General features: G+C 38.8%; 1 protein-coding gene across 1 annotated transcript in view; it reads right to left on the bottom strand.

Annotated features, from left to right (window-relative positions):
* Positions 1-1,530: 1,530 nt before the first annotated feature.
* scp2a (sterol carrier protein 2a) overlaps positions 1,531-25,647 on the bottom strand; it is a 71,146-nt gene continuing 47,029 nt past the window's right edge. The window contains exons 13-16 of the mRNA XM_052012066.1: positions 19,125-19,224; positions 7,024-7,153; positions 5,165-5,244; positions 1,531-2,142 (exon numbers count right to left, since the gene is read on the bottom strand). Coding sequence (XP_051868026.1) covers positions 2,047-2,142; positions 5,165-5,244; positions 7,024-7,153; positions 19,125-19,224 — 406 coding nt within the window. The 3' untranslated portion in view covers positions 1,531-2,046. The remainder of the gene's footprint in view (positions 2,143-5,164; positions 5,245-7,023; positions 7,154-19,124; positions 19,225-25,647) is intronic.

Below are 25,647 nucleotides of genomic sequence, written 5' to 3'. Positions count from 1 at the left end.
AATGCCCTTTAATTAATACAATAAAATAACATTATTTCCACTCATTGGTAAAGTCCAACTCTATCACCTAACTTTAGAAAGAGGGAGTAGGTCTTAGAGATGATGTAGAAAAGATTTACCAGAATGGCTTCAGGGATAATGGATATCAGCTACAAGGTCAGATTGGATAGTTTGGTCTCAGGGTCAAGTAGATGGGTACAAGATCATGGCAGGATTTGACAGGATAAGTAGAGAGAAACTGTTCTCAACAGTCAATGGATCAAAAATTAAGATCTGCTGCAAGGATGGTGGAAGCAGAAATCAGTGCCTGCAAAAGAAACTGGAAAGGCATTTGAAAGAGAATAGTTTGCAGAGCTATGGGGAGAGGTTGAGAGAATGGGACTAATGTAATTGTTCCATTACAAACAGGCAAAACATGAGGAGAGAAGGTCAGTATAACAATTCTATTGTTTTGAACGATTTTAATCTTCTTGACTGTAGTAAAAAGATGGCATTACTCTTTCTTGCTATTAAGAGGTTCTGCAAAGGTATTCATTGTAAGTAGATTCACTCATCCCTTTTATCATCTTAATGCCTGTATCTAATTGAAATCCCTCTGAAGCCACTGTAGGCTCATCCAAAACTGAATTCTTAATGGCATAAACAATTATTTGTATAGATTTAGTACTACACTTTTATTTTCTATTTTATTCCCTTATTTTAAAAACCTTGTGCCCCATATGCTTTGTAAATACCTTTATCAATATGTCTTCTTACTTTGCTAAACTGTTTAATGAAAAGTAAGTATTCAGAAATTGCAAAACATTAAATCAAAACAGTACTTTTGGATCTTAGCTGCTTCCTTGGCCTAATATTGTAACCCAGTTTTTTTTTAAAATACAATTTCTAAAATATATAATGATTAACGTCATTGGAACATCTAACAGCACAGGGATGAGGGCAATGAACAGGACATGACTGGAGCCATGAGAAATGTGCCATGTACAACTGGTGTAAAGCTGAGGGGCCACTTGTGAAGTGTATCTGCCCCTTGGCTCAGCAACACCCCTGGTCTCAACAGGGTGTCAATGGCAGAATGAAAAGCTGGGTGTGGGAGCATTCGATCTTCAGTGTTACCCACACTGAACAAGTCTGGAATGTGCCGCTGCCATCACTACAGCTAGCTGGTGGGTGAAAGTGGACTCCCCATTCAGCTGGCAGTACAATCCAGCCTGCTGGCTGCACTATGTCATCCTGCAGAATATTACACAGCTCCTACTGAGTTGTCAATTGACCTTGTCTGACCAGGCTCCCCACAGAGTAAATTGTCCAAAAATTTCTAAAATACAAATTACATTTACAAAATTTTTTTTAATATATAAAGAATGCCCATTTTCCCTTCACAAACTTTAATGTGTTTTAACCCAGAAGTATTATTACAATTAGTCTATTTAAAAAAATTCATCAGCTGTAAAATAAATTCTGCAACACAGCCAATTATGGAACATAGCAATCCCATCATGTCAAAAAAAAGCCAACTGTTCACAGAGATAAAGTACGATTTAATTTTATTCTTTGACTTATCATGCTAGAACAAGTAGGTTATAAATCCCATTTATCTTACTGATTAAGGAATTGCGAAGGTGACGGTTCCCAAACCCAATATTACTGCAAGTATAATAAATTTATGGATTAGGGTAGATTAAACTCAGACAGCTGAATCTTAACAAACAACTGTTGAACTCATTTAGTACAGATAGATACTGTAGCTGGTAATAAAGCACTTTACAAAATATATTCAAAGTTACATTTACATCATTTTCAGAAATGTACTGAATCAGTTAGAATATAACTAATTGCATTTTGTTGAAAGTCAAACCTGCTCAGCAAGATACTAATATTATAAACTTCAAGATTAATTAGAAGATGTTGCACATTATTCCAGAATGTTTCAGAGATGAAGGCAGCAGCTCCTAACCACCTCCCTGGCAACCTGCCACCAAGATGTCACATGGCCAAAGGCTGGTGTTCTTCTACACAGTTATGAAGATGACTTGTGATAAATCCTCACAGTTTGGCTTTGCCAGGTTGAAGTTGTAGATTCTGAAGTTTCATGGCCATTCCCATATTACCAGCAATTTTCAGTTTCCCCTGGAAGAAGGCCTAGATGGAAAAATTATACTTTAAAAAAATATATTCTTCATTATTATACAAATTAGAGCACTGTAATTAAAGACTTCCCCATAATTCACAGTGAGTGCATATAATCCATGCATTCCCAATTTAGGGAGAATAGATTAGACATCAAATAAGGCTCAATAACTGAAGCCCAACCATAGCGAATGCATTTGCACTTTTCATCGCATCCGAACCATCTTCACAATTTCATTGAAAAGATAAATCTTTTGCGTCTTCCTTAAATAATGTACAACTGTGGAAATGTACAACACATTTTAAAAGCAAAAAAAAACACTCTAATCATTGTAACACTTCTTAAGAATGATGTCATTCAAAAATTGACAAAGTGGAAATACGATGAGCCAGTGCTCACTGTGGCACAAAGTCAAAACCGCAGAGTCAAATTTGCATTCAAATCTGGTGACAACAAAGGAAGATTAAAACGTGTGTGTGCGTGTGTGTGTGGGGGCGGGGGGAAGAGTGCAAAGAAGAGCAAAAAGAGCATAAAGTATAGCTGCAGTTAGCTATTATTTATAATTTAGTTTCCTGGCATCAGGGATCTTTACAATCAGATTTTCCATTGCACTTTGACATGCATGCTGTCCTTGGACATTGGTGATCACTGGTGAAAGCGGTACTCAAGCTGGGGTTTCACAGCACAACAACCTTGGCCTTGCAATCCAATATTCTGGCAATTAACTTGGACAAGGTACCAATTCTATAAATTACCCCAAATCTCCCTCAGCATATCCACTAGACAATTCATTTTATTAACTAAGAATGTTGCTTATCCTGCCTCACAACTCCGGGGGCAGACGATGAATTCTGATCTTGTGGATCTTACACCTTTAATACATATCACACACTCTCCCTCTCCCTGCAATCTCAATTTAGTATCATGTGTGGTTTGGATTGACCAATGCAAGTTGGTCAAATATGCAAATTAAAAACCATAGAGCTTATTACAAATCACTCAGACACTTTCCTCAGCCAAAAATCACATCCTTAGCTAGCACCTCCTGCTTCCTCTGTTTCAGGTAAATCTGTATTAATCTACAGAGTTTAACTGGAATACCAACTTATTTCAACTTTTGTGGTAGCCTTTCACACACTAACACCGTCAAAAGCTTTCTGGAAGTCTATGCTATAATTGTTTCAACATTTATTGGTGTGATTTCTTTAAAACAAAACTAGGGTGCTTGGTCAGACCACGTCTATAACATATCTTCTCCTTCAATATCCAGAACTACCTTCTCTCAAGCAGGAATTCTACTAGCACCTTCTCTTAGAATGACCTTGTGCTAAAGTTTTTAGTACAAGTACACTATTAACTTCTTGACTAATGAATACTTTTACAGTCATCATCACGTGTTAATTATCTTTTGGCTAATATATTTCAACTCAGTTTAAATGAATTTGATAATTATCTTGTCAGAGAATGGAAAAAATTATCACAATTAGATCTTGCTGCAATAATTGTTTTTCTAATAAACAAAGACAAATTTACATAACATCCTTCACCATGTTGAATCCTTGATATCAGTGAATTACTTATAATGTAGTCACTATTGTAGCATAGGCTAATGTGGATCTAACCTGTACAAAGCATTGCACCACAAAGGGAGAATTAGGTTAGAAATTAGTACATTTGTTGTGGGGGCACAGATTGAAAAAATATCGTTGATTAGGACATCGGGAAAAAAAGTTCTGTTTTCCTTCAATTAGCACTGTGGAATACTTTAACAAATAGAGCAATACACATAGAACCTTGGCTTAGCACTTCATGTAATTCCAGAAGTGCAGCATTCTCCATACAGTTTGGAGTAGGCCTTGAACTCACAACTGCATGACTCTAGAGGCGAGCGTTTTATCACTCCTGTTCCCATGCTCTGTCAACTGTTTATTTTGAATTACTTGTTGGCTCCTATTACGTGTCTTTTGTTCCTCTGCAGAGATCTTTCTTATTTTGTGGCAGACTGCTTAGTGAGATCTAATGTGTCAGATGGATGAAACTTAACCAGCCTGATGAGTTACTGACAGTGGCGATAGAGTGACGGTGCCTTTGGTAACCCACTGACTATGTGTTTACTTCTGAACATTCAAATATTGAAATCACGCCACGGAAGTTGTGAACCCGAGTTCCTAAAATTGAATAATTTACATAACGACCAACAAAAACACCTAAAATTCCGACAATATGGGTTGATTCTTAATGCATTCGAGATTGCGCTGCAAGTACGTCATGAGAAGATGCTAATATTTATGTTAGTAGACAATTACATTTAAACATATACAATGAAAATACGTGATGAAATTAGTCACACACAAAATCCTTCAAACTTTAACTGACATTGCTACACAACTTCCACCTAGATACCAAAGTAACAATGATTCAATACATCTGAAACAACCAACAAGGCAGTAGATAAATGCAAGCCTTGCACTTTAAGTTACGATAGATTTCAATTCACAAGCACATGGATATCTCAGTACGGTGCAATAGGCAAAGACAGAGCTGAAGCCATTTCTTGGAAGTGAGTTCCCAAAGAATGTTATATGGATGAAAAGCGACTTAGATGAGATCTGGACAGTGTAGGGTGCTTTTATGGTGGGAAGGTTGGGGAATAGAAATCACAGTACTTATTCCAGCTTTCTCTCAGTTGCGGGAGGTGATGTTTAGCAACCAGAGAAAAATACTCTACAGTTTCTAGTCTTTGCAAGTGAGCTGCACCAGTCTTCAAGTGAATAACAGCAACAAATGAGAATTTGATGGAATTTACTTTTCCAGTAAGCGTATCATGTATGTGTGGGGAGTTGATGCAATGTCTGCATTTTGTTTCCACTATTCATTTTGCTCCCATTATTTATTTTGCTACAACAGGTGTTAAAGGCAATATACTGGAATGTAGGAAAGAGGCATTGAGCCAAAGACACTGCCATTGGAAAAAGCAAGCGTGAAATTTCAACCTTCTGTTTAACATTAAACCTTTATACAGAAACTACTCACAGTCTGGGGATTCATCTTGCCAGTCATCAAAGCTAACAAATCATTATCAGACATGGTTATGGTGCAGTCAGCTTTCTTCTCTATGGGAAGACAAAAGTAGTTAGGTTTACCTATAAACAGCACTATCAAAATCAATTTTTAACTCTTTCATTATACATTAAATTGCAGTACTGTCCCTACATTGTCAAAACCACTGATGATATAATCTATACATCAGCACCCCACGTCAGCAGTCCCACATTAAAATTTTTTCCATTATACACCAATATAAAATAAAAGACAAATTATTAAATGGTGCAAAGGTTTTTCCCAAATCCCACACTAATCACTCTGTGTCCTTTCAGGAAGTCTGCTCATTATTGACAGACTTAGGGGCCTGTTTTCTACAGTGGGACCCTAAGCTGCAAATTCCCCAGGACCCTGCTGCTAGCAGAAATCTCATTTCATCACGCTAAAGTTACAGATCCGCATGACTTAATTGTGCTACTTTATATATATATTAATCCCTTTTAATCTTTCAAGAAAATAAAGGACTGAATTGTGCGAGCAGTGGCTGGTGGTTCAAAAAGGAATACTGACTTCATCCACCTGCAGACAATTACGTCCATAAGGACATAAGAAATAGGAGCAAGATACTTGGCCCTACCAGTCTGCTGCATTGTTTAATAAGCTCTACTTCAACCTTACTTTTCCTTATCCGTGGATTCTCTCAGCTGCCAAAAACCTTGCTCAATGTTTAAAACTGAATAATCTGCCTCCAATTGTTTGGCTTCTAATAACTCACCTGTTTGAATAAGGTTCAAAATGTGCATCTGTGAAAAGATGAACCTATCTCTGAAGCACAGAAGAAACACCAAAATCTCAGAACAGTGCAATTCAAACTCTCTCACCAAATCGTAAGAAAAAACAAATTAATTTTAAGAAACTTTATTGTTTACTTGCTCCAAATTCCTAAACATTGGCCCCAAAATTGCTGACAAAATAACAGCAAAGCATATAGCCCTCTCTGCTACATGCATAAATACCACAGCAGTTTCAGGTGATCGCAGGATTAAACAGAAAATGAATAGTTCCTGAAAATAGCAGTTCAACGTGGAACGACTTTTAAATAATTTGAGTGGCGAAGTCCATGTGTACAGTCTGCAAATTCAAACTAAATTCACAAAGTTTCAGCTGTTGGCTTCATAAAAAAAATTCTACTTCCCCTTCTATCTCTGAATTCAATCTTTCTATTCCCTCCCAATTTCTCTTTCTGTACCTGAATTGATGTTGAATTCACTGTTTCCTTGTTTAAGATCTTGTTTTGTCTCTTTAACATTTTTTCATTTTGATAGGTTAAGAGATGCATGGTTGTTTGCTTTCTTCACCAAGGTCCCAAATGCCCTGAAGGAAGTTCTGCACTGCTTCCCTCTCACTCTTCCTGCAACTTGTCATGCAGATTATATTGGAAAAGCCAAGTACAAGTAACTCTGCTGAGCAGTTACAAGAGTCTTTCAGTCATTAAATGCCTGCACTGAAATCTCCAAAGCTTTCCTTGCACTTAACCTCTCCTAAAACTTCAAAACTGTACCCTGCTGCCGACTGCAGAAATTCAAGCAAAACCCTATGATATTAAGTCCTTCATTGCATCTTTCATATTATCTGCATGGGAATGGGGGCTACAGAATATTATTATGGGACTTCTATGTTAACCGCTTGCACGTTTCCTTCAATGAGCCATAATCAGCCAAAGATAATAGAAATAAACCATACTGCCAGACATCAGCATGTTATCAGTAAGTTGATGATTCTTTTTGTATTAATATTGAAGGAGCAAAAACACAATGTTTGTATACATCAGAGAAGACAATTCATGATACCAGAATTGAAGTCCACAGATCCTTTTCCATTCTTGACATCCACCACCCAGAGTCCTTCTTTCCCATCTGGTCCGTCTTTAACTTTAAAAGCAAATACTCCTCCAATTTTCTTCACAAACACCTCTCCTTCCTAGGGGAAAGTCAAATCAAACACAGGGAATTCATTAGCCTCTATTCAAATTAAGATTGTTTGTACTCAACATATTCCAAGTGATAATGTATCAAGTCAGTCTGAAATGTACAGCTCCAGTGACCCAGGTTCGATCCTGATGTCCTGTCTGTATGGAATTTGCACATTCTTCCTGTGACTGTGTGGATTTCCTCTGGGTGCTCCAGTTTCTTCCCACATCCCAAAGACGTGCAGATCAGTACATTAACTGGCCATTATAAATTGCCCTGTGTATGCAGATGAGTGATGGAATCTGAGAGTTGGTGGGAATGTGGAAAGAATAAAGTGGGATTAGTGCAGGTTTAATGTAAATGGGTGCATGATGGATGGCATGAAAGGCCTGTTTCATGTTGTATGACTCTATGGCTCTACAACACTATAAAACCCATTAACTAAAGGCCATTTCTTTCACCTTTAGCCTTAACCTTCTGCTCCCACAGCACTTGAATCTATCAGGGAAGAATAAACCAATTCAGTGTAAAGAGACCACAAGCTGGTGCTCTGCTTAATGGAGAAATGCACAATAGCAAAATAAAAAGAATATAACACCATGTCTGTCAACATCTTTTATGTACACATGAAACTACAAAATTATATCATCTGTAAAAAGCTTAAAAAAAGTTTGCAAAAATGCAACAAGGGATGGGATGTTTCAACTGAAGCAACCTCATAAATTAAGAACAAATGTTTACTGCCCAAGGGTTTAGATGAAAGAAAACTGTAAATTGTTACAATGTGGCAATAACTGAATTTCAAAGCACTATTTTAAACTAGCTACCTATGCTGACATCCTCCGAGAGGTATTCAGGCAGCACACCGCTTAGTTTTATGCTGGTCCATAACCAACTATTCTGCTCCCACGAAAAAGATAAAAGGACCAGAACCGCAGACAGGTTGTTTAAACATCTGGTTTGAAATGGCAGAAAATGTGAATTTATAGTTCCATTCAGTAGTTATCATGGTGTATGATTTCCCAGTATAAATACCATGAAGCAATTTACTACAACTCCAAGCTCACATTTGAAAATGAACAAATTGCGTGCAGGCTCGAATTTCAAAATGTAACCTTGAAAACAGCTAATAATGTCATAAACTCATGGTAGGTGCAAGTACAGTAACCCAATATGCAGCATAATAATTCATGAACTTGGATAAATACAAAATGTGGGAGGCATGTAATGGGTAAACCTTATAGTTTGCAAATAAATGGGCAAGATAACCAAGAAACTAAATGAACAAATAATGATAATGGGGGACATAAGTGATTTCTGAGTATTCAACTTCATTGAAGATAATTAAAATCTACTGCAGATTTCACAATGATCTCACCATAATTCTCCAACAGTTAGCTATTCAAGAAGATCTTGATAAAGTGTGCATGATTATGTTATTAATGCCTCAGCAGAAGAAAAAGAATCAGGTTTAAGTGATCAAACACAAAGCCACAAGCACAGACATAGTTATCCATATAATCTGTTACAGTGATGTAACTTCTGATTTATAAAATTCCATAGCAGAAGGCAGCAAGAAGACTTTTGTAAGCTATACAATAGACAGGAGTGAAGTAGCCCCTGAAAGCACACACTGAATGCAGAGCCAGTGACTAGAAAAGTCTGGCCAAACCAACACACAAATAACAAAATTAAAAAAACACAATGGATAAGCCATCACTACGACTATGGGATGGAAACACACATCATATGTATTTATCATGGAAATCTGAAATAGTAAAAGTTATAAATAAGCAAATGCACCAGAATCACACATTAAACATACATAATGAATATATAAATCAATGGATAAATGTAATTCACCTGCCGTTATCTCTTTTTCTGCAGAAACAATGGCATCAATTGTCCAAAAGGCAAACAACCAAAACAACAAATATGCCATCAGTATCTGCACATTAATGTTGTGGACAATAGTTCCCTTTACTGGCACTGGTCTTGCATCTACAGATGGTTGGATTACCCTTGGACAAAGCTGTCACTGAGTTCTGAAATTCCTCTCCTTCTTGCCCTTTTAAACCCTCCTTTTAGAATAAACTAGAACCACACCTAAAATTTTGTTCTTTGACTGGGAACCCCATGTTTTTCATTAACCCTCTGTACAGCACTTTGATTGATGTCACAAATTAACTAAAAAAATGTTACAAAGTCAACACGAGTTGAGTTAAAGCTTCCTAATATATAGTATGCTGCTCTGCACACTCAATTAATTTAACTGACTTTATTAAGGTACTTTTACGGGCTGATGTAGCAACTGCTGCAACCCATGAATGACATATGGCCTGTGCACTTCCAAGCCACATTACCCAAATTGTGAAATACTTACTAGTAGACAATACCCCATTCTCTCAGATAAATAAGTGTAACATTTACTTGTCCCCAAAAGAGCATTAGAGCCTTGCGAGAAGCTCAGCAGGTATGATGGAGAAAGAAATAGACGGATGTGCTGATAAGGTTAAATAACACATAGAAGGCTGGCAGAGAGCACAGTCACGGACTATTTTGTCCCAATGGCTGTTTCTGTGCTGTAATCTCCATGTAATTCCACACAATCCTTGTTGCCCAATTTCTTTGCCAATCAAATTACAGATCAGATCACATCACATCACAAATCACCACTCCTCCTCAAAGAAAAATGTTTGGAAATATCCCAATTTATTTTGCACAGCACCCTTGCAAACATAACTCAATTATTTGGTTTTGGGCTGGATTGATTCTAATTCACAAAGATGAAGGGGGGGAAAATGCTGGTTCACCGAGGACGTAAAACCCATGTAACTGACCAAATAGACTTAAATGAATAAACATGCAGCTTTATTAAAAGGAAAAATAAAGGAGAGCCAAAAGACTTTTATGAAAGTAACAGGAATGTAATCATTCACATCACCCTCCCCAGCTTCCAATGATTTTCTCTAATTATTTTGTCTAAGCACTGATTAATCCATTGGGACGTCATTTGCCAGTACTTTTCTAGCCAAAACACTGTTGCAAACTCAGCCGAGACTGGTGATTGAATTTGGGCGAGTGCAGGAGTGCAAGACAGCACCACACTGGAGAGTCCATTTCCCTGTTAAGTTATCCCGGTTGCAAAAAGAAAAAATGCTGGAAGCATTCAACAGGGCAGGTGGCATTAGTGGGGAGAACTGATAGTTCACGTTAAGAATCCGTCATTAGAATTGGAAAATTGGGAAGATGAGCAAATATTAAGTTGTAGAGTAATGGCTCTTCCACTATTGCAACTAATTTGATTCACTTCACCCCTCTCTCTTCAAATTGACCTGTAAAGTTGATGGTTTCCTGCCCCACTCACGCCGTCTGACATGCTCAGCGTTTCTAGCATTTTCTCTTTTTTTTTAGATCTCCAGCATCTGCAGGTTTTTGGACCCAACGGTTTTGGAGTGGTTGCCTTTTGCCAAACAAAAACTGAAGCAATTGCTTATTAATGTGACAAACTTATTTTCACATTAAGTCACTTCTCTAAGCTTGATGGATTTTTAAAAAGCATATGCATAAAAGTACAAAAGTGGACATGCACATACATTTGAATAGTTTCAGAATTCAGTCAAGGTAGGATAATCACTATGCAAGATCATATTTATAATACAATATTTAAAATATACTAAAATAAGCAAATACAGCTTCTATATGGACCAGTTCCTGTTATCTACTTACTGCAGCTTAAGGTACTGGAGCAGAACAGTGTGTCTGTTCTGAGGCAGAAGGGGTCCATTCAGAAATTATAATGAAAAGGAAATCCCAATATTTTCAACCATATACATGTGGAATCATTATAATAGGTCTCCTGTGTAACTTCTAAAGTAATAGCAGTTTAATACTAACTGACATTTTAACTGATTTATGTGCAGGTTAATATTTCACAAAAATGTAAACACACATGAAGTAACTCAGTATGGCATTTTGCCATGACAGGAGTAGAATTTGATCTTAGTCTGCCTGGAGTTTCAGACCATGTCAATTTCAGCCCTAGATCTGCCTGTTTCCCTCTCTGGTTTTCTCATTCCTCTGTGGTGCTGATTTATTCTAAGGGAGGGCCCCCACAAAGTGATGCTCCCTGCTGCATCACACACATTTACATTCCTTTTATATGAGCATGAACAGCAGGTTTTGGCAGGCTTTCTAAACATGGATGACATGATTTTGTCCTCAATGCACAGGAGCAAAGAAGTCAGCTGATGTTTTTTCCATTCCTACTATCCATATCCAGGAGAACTGGCAGCCAATTGCTGTGTTCAACTGGAGTTCAAAATCTGTACATCTAACATGAACTACTCATACTTGGCTCTTTGCAAGAAGCAAGCAGGAAAAAAAACACAAACCAACAGTTGTGCTTGCTTAAAACCTATTTTGTACAAGTTGTGAAAATTTATTAGTCAGTGCAATTTTTAAAATATTCATTTCTCAGGATGTGGGCGTCACTGGCAAGGCCAGTATTTATTGCTCATTCCTAAGTGTCCCTGAAGAGAGTTGCAAGCTATTAACTTGAACCACTGTAATCTTTTTATTGGAGGTATTCTCATTGTGCCATTAGGTAGGGAGTTCACAGATTTAGACCCAACAACAAAGAAGACCCAAGTCAGGTCTTGGAGGGTAGCTCACTGGTGTGAAGGTAAACCTCTGAGACCAGGAACATCCTGGGATTGATTCACTGTTTCTCCCAAATTTGATCAGATGGTGATAGAGGCAACGCTATGAGATTTTATGCTCCTGATGTCATTGGCTACATATAAAGACAAGTAAAGACATAACCAGATTTAACTGTAATGCCTTCATCAGGTGGGCAACTCCCTGACACCAATGATAAAGCCCACATATGAATAATGGCCACTGGGTGCTTCACTTCTGCATAGGTCAGAATCCTAAGGGACAAATAAAAACAGAAGATTATTTTGTGATAATCAATCATATTGGGCTGTTGGGTGATCCAGCCTGTATGTGGTAAATTAAATCTTGCTTTATTTACGCCATAGTTGTGTGATACCTTTTTGACCACAGTAGCTTTGAAATCAGCTGAAACACTGGTCCTCAGCATACACTATAAACACCCAAACAAAAAAAAGCTGGATAGTAACTGGCTGTGCATCCTTTGAGTATGGAATTGTGTTACTTGAAGTTACCTGTTTTGACCATGTCTTAGAGTCATACAGCACAGAAACGGGCCCTTTAGCCCACTGTGACCAAGCCGACCTTTTTGCCTGGATTGGGTGCATATCCTTCTACACTCTGCCTGTTCAAGTGTCTACCTAAATGCCTCCCAAGTATAGTGATTTCACCACCTCCTCTGGCAGTGTGTTCCAGATATCAACCACTCTCTCTGTAAAATAGAACTTACTCCTAGATCCCCTTTAAAGCTCTTTCCTCTCAAGCCTATGCCTTCTTATTTTTAATGCCTCTGCCATGGGAAAAATACTCTGACTATCCATGTATTTCATAATTTTGTACACCTCTGTCATATCACCCTTAAGCCTCCTTTGCTCCAGGGAAAACAATCCCAGCTGATCCAATCTCTCCCCATAATAAAGTCCTCCAATCCAGGCAACATCCTGATGATTCTCCTTTGCACTCTCTCCAGCACAATTACATCTTTCCTGTAGTGCAGCAACCACAACTGTACACATACTCCCAGTGCGGTCTAATCATCGTTTTGTAAAGTTGCAAAAGAACCTCCCAACTTTTATATTCTATGCCCCAAACTAGGAATGCAAGAACACCATGTGTCTTCTTCATCACGTTATCCACCTGTGTTGCTACTTTCAGGCAGTCCCATGGTCCCTCTGTTCACCAACATTTCTTGATGCCCTACAATTTACTGTACATGTCCAATCCTTATTTGACTTCCCAAAATGCATCACTGCGTACTTGTCGGGATTAAATTTCATCCCTCACCCACATTCCCTGACTCCACACATAGGTTACCCCTTTGGTCCTTAAGGGGACCCACTCTTTCCCCGGTTAACCTTTGCTCTGAATATACTCAAGGATGTCTTGGGATTCTCCTTAATATTACATGCCAAAGATATTTCATGGCCCCTTTTTGCCCCCCTTTCTTAATTTCTTTCCTACACCCTCTATATTCCTTAAGAGACTCACACGATTATAGTTACCTGTCACATGCTTCCTTTTTTTCCCTGATCAGACCTTCATTTTCCCTTAGAGGGCTGTAGTTTTAAGGAGAGATTGGATAGGCTGGTTTATTCTCACTGGAACACTGGAGGCTGAAGGGTGACCATGCAAAGGTTTGCAAAATTTTGAAGGGCATAGACAGAATAGATAGATTCTTTTTCCCAGGTCAAGGTAGTCTAGAACTAGAGGCCACCTAGAAGTTTATGGTGAGAGGGGAGAAATGTAAAGGAGGTCTGGGGGTAATTTTTTCACATAAAGGGTGGTGAATATTTGGAATGAGTTGCCAGAGGAGGTAGTGGAGGCAGATACTATTACAAGATTTAAAAGGCATTTGGACAGGTACTTAGATAGGAAAGGAGCAGAAAGATAAGATTTCTTTATTAGTCACATGTACATTGAAACACACAGTGAAATGCATTTTTTGTGCAGTGTTCTGGGGGCAGCCCGCAAGTGTCACCACGCATCCAGCGCCAACATAGCATGACCACAACTTCCTAACCTGTACATCTTTGGAATGTGGGACGAAACCGGAGCACCCAGAGGAAACCTACGCAGACACGGGGAGAACGTACAAGCTCCTTACAGACGGTGGCCGGATTTGAACCCGGGTCGCTGGCGCTGTAATAGCATTACACTAACCGCTACACTACCGTGCCTGCCCTAATATGTGCAATTGGGATTAGCATACATAGGCATCAGCATACATAGTCATTATGGAGAAACAAAGGACTGTAGATGCTTGAATCTAGATTCCTCCAGCATCATAGTGTTTTTCATTTACACAGGCATCATGGTCAGCATGGATGAGGTGCGCCAAAAGGGCCTGTTTCTGTGCTATATGTTTCTTTGGAAGTTAAAGTCCCCCACCACTATAACCCTATTGCTCTTACAGCTTTCTGCAATTTGCTTATATATCTGTTCTTCTAATTCCCACTAACTATTGGAAGCCTTTAGTATAACCCCAGCAAAGGTGACTGAATCTCTCTTATTCCTAAGTCCTACCCATGTGCCCTCATTGGAATATCCCTCCAGGACGGCACAGTAGCGTAGCGGTTTGTGCGACGCTATTACAGCGCTAGCGATCGGGGTTCGATTCCTGTCACTGTCTGTAAGGAGTTTGTACGTTCTCCCGTGTCTGTGTGGGTTTCCTCCGGGTGCTCCGGTTTCCTCCTACATTCCAAAGATGTACTGGTAGGTTAACATGGATTTAAAATGGGTGGCGCAGACTCGTTGGGCTGGAAGGGCCTGTTACCACACTGTAAATTTAAAAAAATTTAAAAAAATATCTTCTCTAAATACTGCCATGATGTACTCACACTATGTGGATAAATAATCACTTTGTTGCTCGATGTAGTTTTAAAAAAATGGGGGGGGGGGCGCGGGGGTGGTGTCACACAGATAATTGAAAATATATAGCAATGCAAGTATACTGGAGAAAATTACGGATATGAATAAGATATAATCAAAAATAATTGTTGCCTATGGTGAACTATTGGTCATACCACTTCCTGTGAAATTTACTGCACAGCAGGCACAAATATTGTGCATGAGTAATGGTGCTCTGATGTTCGGAAGAAGCCAAGTGGTAAATTCATGCTGCAAATATATAAATATACATCAGATTATCTACAGAAGACATTGAACTAACGTTAGTACAGAGCCACTCCACCATACATAATGATACATGAGCAAATCAAATATAATGTTAACTCCAGCTAAGGTACTGTCACTGAGTGAGGGAAAAGCTGAGCTGTCCGTGGTCAGTACAGCCCAGTAGAAGTGGTGTGCGTACTTGAATTTTTCTTGAAAAGGTAACCAAGGTTTTGGATAAAGCCTGTGGATAATATCAAGAACTTTTGGAAGTAGGGGCGGCACAGATGCCATGACTAGGGTTCAATCCTGACCTCGGCTGCTGTCTGCATGGAGTTTGCACATTCTACCTGTGACCGTGTGGGGTTCCTCTGGATGCTCTGGTTTCCTCCCATATCCCAAAGATGTGTGGGTTGGTAGTTCACTGGTCACTGTAAATTGCCACTAGCGTGCAGGTGAGTGAGTATAATCTTGGGCGAGTTGCTGAGAATGTGGGGAGAATTAAACAAAAATGAGATTAATGTAGGATTAGTGTTAATGATTCGTGGTCAGTATGGACTGGATGGGCCGAAAGGCCTGTTTCTGTGCCATATATTTCTATGACTTTATTAATAATGTGCTCAAAGGGCTTTTAATCAAGTTGAAGCTTAAGGAATTGAAGGAAAGTTATTGAGCTGGATAGAAATGTCTGAGTTCACTGGCAGGTGCTCTAATAGCCAGGATGTTGCTTATGGCAACCCAAAGGGCTGCTTTGGTGCCTCAACAATTCACCGTAATAATTAATGTCTTGGATGTTGGGTTACAGGGCCATATAATCCAGTTTTCTCAGTAACACGTAGGTGACATTTTTAGCAGTCTAAATATATGCATAAAATTACAAAAACATTAATAAATTAAATGAATGGTGAAAACACTTAACAAATAGATTTCAATAGAGACAAGGATGATCACTTTGAGCCTAAAAATACTGACAGTGTTTTCTAGATGGTGAAAAGCTAGAATTGGTTTAAACCCAAAACAACCTAGGAGTCAACAGACACAGGTCATTAAAATCCCAGAGACAGGTACAAAATAATGAATAAGGCAGGTTGATTTCTAAAGCACAAGGGGGTTGAAGTTGTGTGGCAGCAGTCCAAGGCATTGATTTGGCTACACTTGGAGTATTGTGGGTTGCACACTTTAGAATGGATATACTATCCTTGAAGGGATTACAGCACAGATGATTTTGCCAAGTGATACTTGGACACCCAGGTTTAAAATAGGAGAAATTACACAAACCAGTGTTGTGAATCCTGGAATTTTGAAATTAAGGAGTGATTTGATCTAGCTTTTCAAAATATGTGGAGGACTGAAAAGGTAGATAGAGAAATTATTTCCACTGGTTGGAGAAACTATGACTGGGGTCACAGTTCAAAAAAAAATCAGACCTGTCCTTTCAGCAGCAAATTTAGGAAACATTTCTATACTGAAAAGGTGATGGAAGTTTGTGATTCTCCTCCCCAAACTGCAGTAAATGTAAGAATGATACAACATTTTTAACCAAAGGTAATCAGGGATAAAGGAGAAAAGGCAGGTATACTGTACTGAGTCACTAATCAGTCATAATCTTACTGCAGAACAGCAAGGTAGTGCAGCGGTTAGCATAACACCATTACAGCGCCAGCGACCCAGGTTCAATTCCCGCTGCTGTCTGTAAGGGGTTTGTATGTTCTCCCCGTGATTGTGTAGGTTTCCTCTGGGTGCTCCAGTTTCCTCCCACATTCCAAAGAAGTATGGGTTAGGAAGTTGTGGGCTGCTATGTTGGTGCCAGAAGAGTGGTGACACTTGCTGGTTGCCCCCAGAACACGCTACGTAAAAGATGCATCTCACTGTGTGTTTTGATGTACATGTGACTAATAAAGATATCTTAACTTGAAGCTAAGTAGTCTGTTCTGTTCCTGTGCTTCTATGTATAAGATGTAGGGACTGTATTAAGATATGTTTATGCTCCAGGGATAAATGTGGTAAAATTCATAGCATAACAAATTCATTAAATATCAATCAAAGTCAAGTTAACACATGCACCCTCCCAATCGATGTGCAGTAAGATTCAATTCACATGAAGCCAAGCTTCATTCACATTTCTCATAGAGAATAGTAAGGTAGGAATAATTGATAAGAATGGTGCATTGTTTTTTATCATCAAGGGTTTTACTTTCTAAGTTATGCAATTTTCTCTCTCCATGTGAAGGATGGGGGCATTTCCAGCCCAAACTGTTAGTCATATGGTTGAAGCACGCATGCAAGGTCAACTGGTGTTAATTGCTGTTTTACGTACATATTCAAGTAAGCTATTTTACATCATTTTTGTAATGCTTTAAACCGATTCCAAAGCAGAAAAACATTGCCATTTAAGTCCAGGCAGCAGCCTGAGAAAACATCCAGGTCTAAAGCATGTATGTACAATATCAGTAAAAGCCTGCCAACTGTTCAGATCCAACAAGCAACTGCTTCAGATTCTATATCAAGACTCAACATATTTACTTTCTTCCTATCAATACATTTGTGTTTTCTGTACTGTTAACTAATAAAGCATTATCCTGCTGTTGCTGATTTTCTTAATGTTGAGAATGGGAAAGGAAAAAGCTAGTGTATTATTAGGAGGTCTGTAAACTGATTGGACACTAGATCTTGCATTTTCCTTGCATTTACACAGACAGCACCTCAAACTGAATGGAAAACGTTGTTTGCAGAGTGTGGACAACAGTGGTAAAGCTTACACCTGATGTCTAATACTAACTGCCCCCTAATATGACTTTCGAAGGACAGTGAAGGGTCAACTACACTGGTGTGTCTGGATTTACATACAGACCAGATCAAGTTAGGAATAGCAATTTTCTGACCCAAAGCACAATAGTGAACCAGATGGGGATTTTTCTGACAATACAGTAGTTTCATGGTCACAATTATATATTCAAGTAATCACAGGGATGTCTCAATATACAAGCATATTTAACATTAAGATGTAGTTATTTCCAAACTTTACTGATTTCTTCCATTAAATAACAGTGCTGGTTGATTCAAGTGGTGGCAGCTGTACACAAGAACTTTCAAAATGTGTTTTATAAACAGGCTTGGGAACAGAGTTGCATTGGACATACTGGAGGGAGGTATACAGTGGTGTTCCCAGGAGTCAGTATTAGAGCAACAATTCCTTTTAGTTTATATTGATGACCTGGACTGAAGTTACCTGGAGAGACTAAAGAAGTTGGAAATGTTCTTCTTATATCAAAGAAGGTTAAAGTGAAGTTTAATTCTGTTTACAATTTTGAAAGATTTGGATGAAGTAGATAGAGGAATAGTTATTTCCATTGGCTAAAATATCAATAGACAGAACAAATTCAAGAAAATTGGCAAAAGAACCAGAAAGATAGAGAGAGAAATAAAGTTGCAGAGAGAATTTTTATGATCTGGAATGTGCTACCTTAAAGCAGATTTAATAGCAACTTTCAAAAGGGAGATGGGTATACATTTAAAAAAAAACGAAGTGTAGGATAAAACTAGGAGAGGTGGGTGAATAGCTACTTCAAAGATCCAGCATAGATAAGACTGAATGAAACAAAAACATGAAATGCTGGAAACACTCAGCAGGTCAGGCAGCACCAATGCAAAGCGAAACAGAGTTAACAATTCAGGTCAAATACCCTTTGTCAGACAGGTCTTCAATTGAAACACTAACTCTGTTTCCTGTTTCCATAGGTCCTGCCTGACCTACTGATTGTTCCAGCATTTTGTTTTTGATTCAGAATTCTAGCATCTGCAGTTTTGTTTTATTGTCAAGCTGGAACGACTGGCCTTCAGTGCTGCCTGATTCTGTGTTCCTACTAGCTCACTGCCAGAATGCCCTTGGTGACCTGGGCGCCAAGTTCCTAACCTTCAACGTGCTTTTTGTGGGTAGGAGGCATACAGCTAAGACAAAACACTCTGCCTATTCAATCTCAACTATGCGCTGAGCCCTAATCATGCTGCAAAGAAACAGTTCATTTTAGATTGTTAACAGTTTTCAGAGTCATCTCCACATACCAAGGCTGGATTTGAATACAAGCCTCAATGACATCCCATCTCCCTCCAACAGAAGGTGGGTTTAAACCATTCAGTTCCTGATCATTTCAGTTGCAAATCCAACAGATATTAACAGTAAACATTGGTCTCACCTCTTGAAGTTTTTTCTCAATTTCTTTAAAAACAGTTTGGGCTTTGAATCCAGTAACACTGGATGCAGCACTGGTCGGAACTGCTTGGATGTATTGGTTTCTGAAACCGAGAATGATATAAAGTAAAAGTCAATTAAAGAATTTGAGCACTTTAAGGGTTGCATTTCATTGAGATCTATATGCGTGGTAGATTAAAGTTACAGCTTGTGTTGAGCCCTAATGAGGTGTAAACATACATTTCAACGTCAGGATCAGCACACCCAGGCAGGGAGAGACAATGCTTTTCTGTTAAGGGTAGAAGAGAAATGGTTTCACCTGCTATGTAAACATCTTCAATTGTAGTTTCAATGTTAAAATGTCAACACTTACATACAACACTTTCAATTATTCAAATTCACTAGGATGAATCACAAAGTACACAAGATTAAATTCTACTTCCTTCTTAACCAACTTGATATAATTTCATTATAAAGTCTCACACCAGATTTCACTAATACTTCCCCCCACTAAAAACGCTCAAACTGCTTTCTGAAAAAGTACCTCCTTGGTAATTTCAATTCCTATCCTCAGAAAATGAAATTATCGAGTCCAAAATATCAAAAATAAAAACTAAACATCTCACAACATGACAGACTTGATGAATTATTTTCCATTTCTTAAGGGTTTTACTTCTTGGCTTCAACTGACTATTTCTAACTCACAATGGTTAGTGAGAGTTTTCAGTTGGATCTGTGTAGTCTTTGCTAGAAATGTTTGGAGAATTTCCCAAGTTGTGCCTGTTCACAGATGCAAAACAAATTAATTGAAATCTCAAAGCTTTACTTCACATAATAATTATCTATGGAAGGCTGCATATAGCAACATCAAGAGTCACAGAGTTGATCGAATTATGTCCCCCATCATTCATTGTTGGGGATTGCACTGATGTAATTGATTTGGATTAATTTTATGCACTTAATTAGTATTGTATAAATATTTTCAACTCACATCCTTTTGCTGGATAAATAATTTTGCTTTTGATCTGCTGTAGTTTCTGTCTCTGGTTCAGTTTGATGTGTAATTAGACTTTTTTCCATTTATTCATTCATGGGATGTGGATGTCATTGGCGATACTAGTATTTATTATCCATCCCTAATTGTCTCTTAATTGAGGAGGCAGTTAAGAGTCAACCACACTGGTGGGTCTAGAGTCATGTATAGGTCAGAACCAGTAAAGATTTCTTACCCTGAAGGACCATTGTAAATGAAGCCAGGCCTCCAAATCATTTGTTGGCAAATCTGTGTGAGTACTTATGTACATTAGTACTCATTAAGAATGATTCCTTTCACTTTATGAATTCTTCACAAATATCTCAGTGTGATAATATCTATATACAAACAGTTATTGTCATTTCTTTGGTGACAGTCAAGGAAAAAATATAACAGTGCTCTGCTACATTGAAAATTAGGTTAAAAATTCTCTTGTCTGTATAATGTTTAATGGTAAGGATACAACAAGCTAGAAACTGCATTGATGATTTTTTAGCAAGTTGTATTTGTCTATTGGAAATTACTTTTACAAGACTGCATTGCCTAAAAAATTTGCACTTTTACCCAAAGAAATGCTGTACAGTAGACAGGAGTGGATCTGGATCCACTCAATAATCAAACCAAGAAGTTTATGCTAATACATGAATATGAACACAGAAACTGAGTAATGATGGAAAAAATGTTGTTTTTTTGCCTGAGGGTACAAGAGAAATTCTCCACTGGTTGGGTAACAGGCAGATGGATGGTAGCAAACTATAATGGCTTGAAACAATAATTTGAATCTCACTGAGGGCTTGTTAACTCTCACTTAACATTACTTGTTTTATTTAAGAAATGCAGTGGTAAGCGATTACAAATCCTACACTTGTGGCCTAACCTTCTGTGAACTTCAACAAGGTAGATTTTGTCCAATCAATCAAACTGCATCGCTGCTTTTACTCAACTAGGAGAGATTGATGGAGGATCACGTAGCTGTTTTGGCTGGGATGGCGTCAAGTTAAGTGTTTTTGGAGCTGCACTCATCCATGCAACTGGAGAACATTCGTCCATATTTCTGACATACCTTGTAGATGGTAGAAAGGCTTGAGAATCAGGAGGCAAATTTCTTGCAAAGAATTTCCACCTTTTGACCTATTCCAGTAGCCATAGTCAGTCCAGTTAATTTTCTGAACAATGGTAATAAAAGGAGAATAGGATCTCTTATGTTAGAGATGGCCATTTCCTGGCAACTGAATGTTATGAATCTCTTTCACTTGTTTGAAAGTTGTCTTGCTGTATACAGGTTGGACTGCTTCATTAGCTAAGGAATTGCAAATAGAACTGACCATTGTGCAATCCAAGTTCTGGACTGCTATCACCAGCACCACCTGAACACTGCTCAGTTCCTCTCATTGTTGGTTTTGTTATGGACTCAGTGAAAGTCCCTTTAAGATAGAGAGTGTGTGTGTATGTGTGTGTGGGGCATGCTTACGTCAATAGAAGATAAAGGACGTAATGACGTTGTTGAAGAAGTCAGAAGAAGAAGAAGGAGAGAGAGAGAAGGGAGAGAGACACCAGCCTGCTTGTTTTCTCTATCGATGGATGAGAAATAATAACTGTGTTTGCCACTGAAATCCATGTATGGAAGTTGGAAGTAATCCGGTGGAGTTCACTTTGTTGCTGACCTGTAGAAGGAAACAGGTATTTGTGTGTGGACGACCACGGTTCGGATGCTTTTCGGGGTGAGGAAGTCACTACCGAGTAAACACTGAAGTGTCGTTTGGGTTCCATCGTGGAACATTTGGATTTCGTATGTACTCTCTCTATGTTTTTCTACATCTACATCTTATCTTCAGACAACAGTGGCTGTTGAAGAAGCCCTTGCTCATGTTTCACCTTATGGCTTGCGGAACTGAACTTTAAGAACCATTCCGGAACTGGGAGTTTTGGACTTTGTCACACACACACACGACGAGTTTAGTTTTGGGGTTAACGTTCGAGGTTTAACATTCTTGAATTCTAACATACTAACATTTTTACTTTTATTTTACGTATTATCATAAGTAGTGATTAATAAAATAGTTTTTAACACTGAATCATGCTCAGTGTGTTTCTTTTATTGCTGGTTCGTGACAGTTTGGAATAAAACTTGGAAAAGAAACATTCCATTTGTAAATCCAAGCAAAGTAAGTACATTCTTATTTATACTTATGCTATGAATGGAAAGGCACTAGGGAGTGTATTGGAACAAAGGGACCAAGGAGAGCAAGTGCATAGTTCATTGAAAGGATATTCAATGGTAGACAGGGTGGTGAAAATGGCCTTCATCAGTCAGAGTACTGAGCATAGGAGTTGGGACATTATGTTGCAGTTGCATAGGTCATTGGCAGGCCGCACTTGGAGTACTGTGTACAGATTTGGTCACCCTGTTATAGGAAAGACGTGGTTAAACTGGAAAGAGTGCAGAAAAGATTTACGAGGATGTTGCCAGGACTAGAGGGCCTGAGTTATAGGGAGAGGTTGGCCAGGCTAAGTCTTTATTCCTTGGGTGTAGGAGAATGAAGGATGACCTCAAAGAGGTTTATAAAATCATGAGGGGCATTGATAAGGTGGATGGTAGCAATCTCTTCCCCAGGGTAGGGGAGTCCAAAACTAGGGGACATAGATTTAGGGTGTGAGGGGAAAGATTTAAAATGGACCTGAGGGGCAATTTTTTCATGCAGAGGGTGGTGAGTATATGGAACGAACTGCCAGAAGAAGTGGTTGAGGCAAGTACAATAGTATCACTTAAGAAGCACTTGGATAGGTACATGCAGGAGTGGGGCTTAGAGGGATATGAACCAAACGTAGGAAATTGGGACTGGCTGGGTGGGCACCATGGTCGGCATGGACTAGTTGGGCTGAAAGGCCTGTATCCATGCTGTATCGCTCTGTGACTCTGTGGCTCAATTCCAACTTAGTACTAGGTTGATGGGAGCAGATTTCAGTTGTGATACTGGCAAATGAGATATTATTATGATGAGGATATCAGCACCAGGATATGAAATACTTAAGCTACCTTTAACATTACATTACAATTCATTCCTTCTACCAACCGTAAGTTCTACTGGCAGACTGGCTCTTTTCACTCATTTTAGTGGCCAAGTTAGTCTCATTTATAATGATGGGAGTACTGGTGTGAACAAAACCCTAGCTTCACACTTACACCAAAACTCTGCGAACTCTGTAATTTTGTGAAAGTACAGCTTTTGACAAGCAAGTTATAATGTGACACATCCCACTTAGTGCACCAAAATCAGTTTCAAGTAACTCCCCATAGATGTAACTCTGTGAAATGAAGATTTAATTCCAACAACTTGGTTTGAATTTCAATTAATTACATTTGTTTTCAAACTTTTCATGTCAGCTATGCAAACGTCTCTCTCAGTGAGATACAAATTCATTGTGATCACTATTGTCTATGCGCTGCAGTATGGATCAATGTTAAATAGATTGGCTTTTTCACTTGTTGCATAAAAGAAAGAAACATTGCTAAATTGACCTGAATTTTCTCTGATAGCACAGGCTGTGCGTGGAAACTTAGAAGCATATAATACCAAGATTGGAAGTGGATTTTTGCTACAGGGTCACAGCATATTCTGAAAGTAAAGATCAGGAAATGATAGAGGTGAAGTACATTATGTTTAACATTGTGAAACTTTCTTGGTGCCTTCTGTTACTTGTGGTTGATTGAAACATGAGATAGCTTTGCCTAATTATTATTATCAGAAAGGCTTGAAAGAAATTCTAGACAAAAAAAAGTACTTGACATTTTAGCAGCCAAAAATACAACAAGCAACAGTTAAAATCAATTTGGAAACCATGTCAAATGTAATATTAAAATTACTGCCTGCTCCACTTCTCCAGCAAAATCCTTCCTGGCAATAAATGCTACCAACAGCGGAAACTCATCTTTCTCCAAAATACCAGCCATTCTAACATTTAAACAACATTACAATGTCTAATGTCGGTGTTAAAACCATTGCCACATATTTCCATTACCACCATTTTCACCACCCTGTCTTCTACCATTGACTCCGCTTTCAATGAACTATGCACTTGTTCTCCTAAGTTCCTCTGTTCCAATACACTCCCTAGTGCCCTACCATCCATAGTATAGGTGTAAATAAGAATGTACTTACTTTGCTTAGATATACAAATGGAATGTTTCTTTTCCAAGTTTTATTCCACACCAGCAATGAGAGGAAGTGAGCAGTGTTCAGGTGGTGCTAGTGATAGCAGTCCAGAACTTGGATTGCACAATGGTCAGTTCTATTTGCAACACATTGCAAACAGAAATAAATTAGGTGGTAAAACTTTGAATATGTTGTTCTACTCAAGCACTGCAGTTATTTGAGAGTTACTGCCTTCAAGAAAGGAAATTATCGCTCGACTTCTATCGATTTGCTTATACAAGCAACCACACCAGAGGAACCCACAGATACTATAGTGACGTCATGTTTGGGATGATGCTGTAGGAGGGAGTAGCAGGACAATGTGAGGAAAACAGGAGAACAGAGTTCTCCAAGTGAAGCATGAGAGCAAACAATACCATTGAGCTCCAAAGAGAGGATACAGAGCAGGGAAAGAGTGATACGTAAAAAGAGGATACCAATATGCAATCAGTCATAGTTATTGAGAGAAACAACACAGAAACAGGCCCTTCAGCCCACTGAGTCTGTGCTGACTATCAATCACCAATTTACACTAATCCAACACCAATTCCATTTTTTCCCATTCTCATCAACTCCCCCTAGATTCTTCATCATCTACACACTAGGGGCAATTTACAATAGTCAATCAACCTACCAATGCACACGTCTTTAGGATGTGGGAGGAAACCAAAACACCTGGACGAAGCCTATCCAGTCACAAAGGGAACATGCAAACAGCACCCGGGGCCAGGATTGAACCTGGATCTCTGGCACTGCAAGGCTGTGACTCTACTAGCTGCACCAAGGTGAAGGAAGTGAAGGGTTGGGTCTTTAGGAGATTCAGTTGCCTATTACAGTCATAGGCCATGAGCACCAGTGATCAAGGGAGTAGATTGGATCAAGAAAGCTGTTTTTTTTTTGACAGGATCATAGTACCAAGGAGCAAAGAGATCCAGAAGCCGCTCACATTTCAGGGCATTGAAGTCAGGGATGTTGGGAGGCTTGCAGTATTTACTGAATGGATAGAATCAGTCACATGCTTGAGTTGGAGGTTTTGATAGACGATCACTTTGCATCGTTGAGACAGTTCCAAAACTCTGACAATCTTTGAAGAGTTGTTACAGCAGACATGATGTTATTGTCAGCCCATTGCAGCCAGATTGCATTGGGACTGTAAACAGTCACGTCAGAGCTTAAGGCCTTGGTGACGATCCAGAAACAGGAAGTCAGAGGCAGTGACAACACGAAAGAGGAAAGGTCTGGTTCCTACACTGAGCCAAAGTGGCAGTCAGGCTGACAGGTGCTGTGAAACCTGAGGCACA

The sequence above is a fragment of the Pristis pectinata genome, chromosome 3 (genome assembly GCF_009764475.1).
Source record: "Pristis pectinata isolate sPriPec2 chromosome 3, sPriPec2.1.pri, whole genome shotgun sequence".
Lineage (NCBI taxonomy): Eukaryota > Metazoa > Chordata > Chondrichthyes > Rhinopristiformes > Pristidae > Pristis > Pristis pectinata.
Note: the sequence above shows the minus strand (reverse complement) of the source record. Positions and strands in the feature narration are given on the sequence as shown.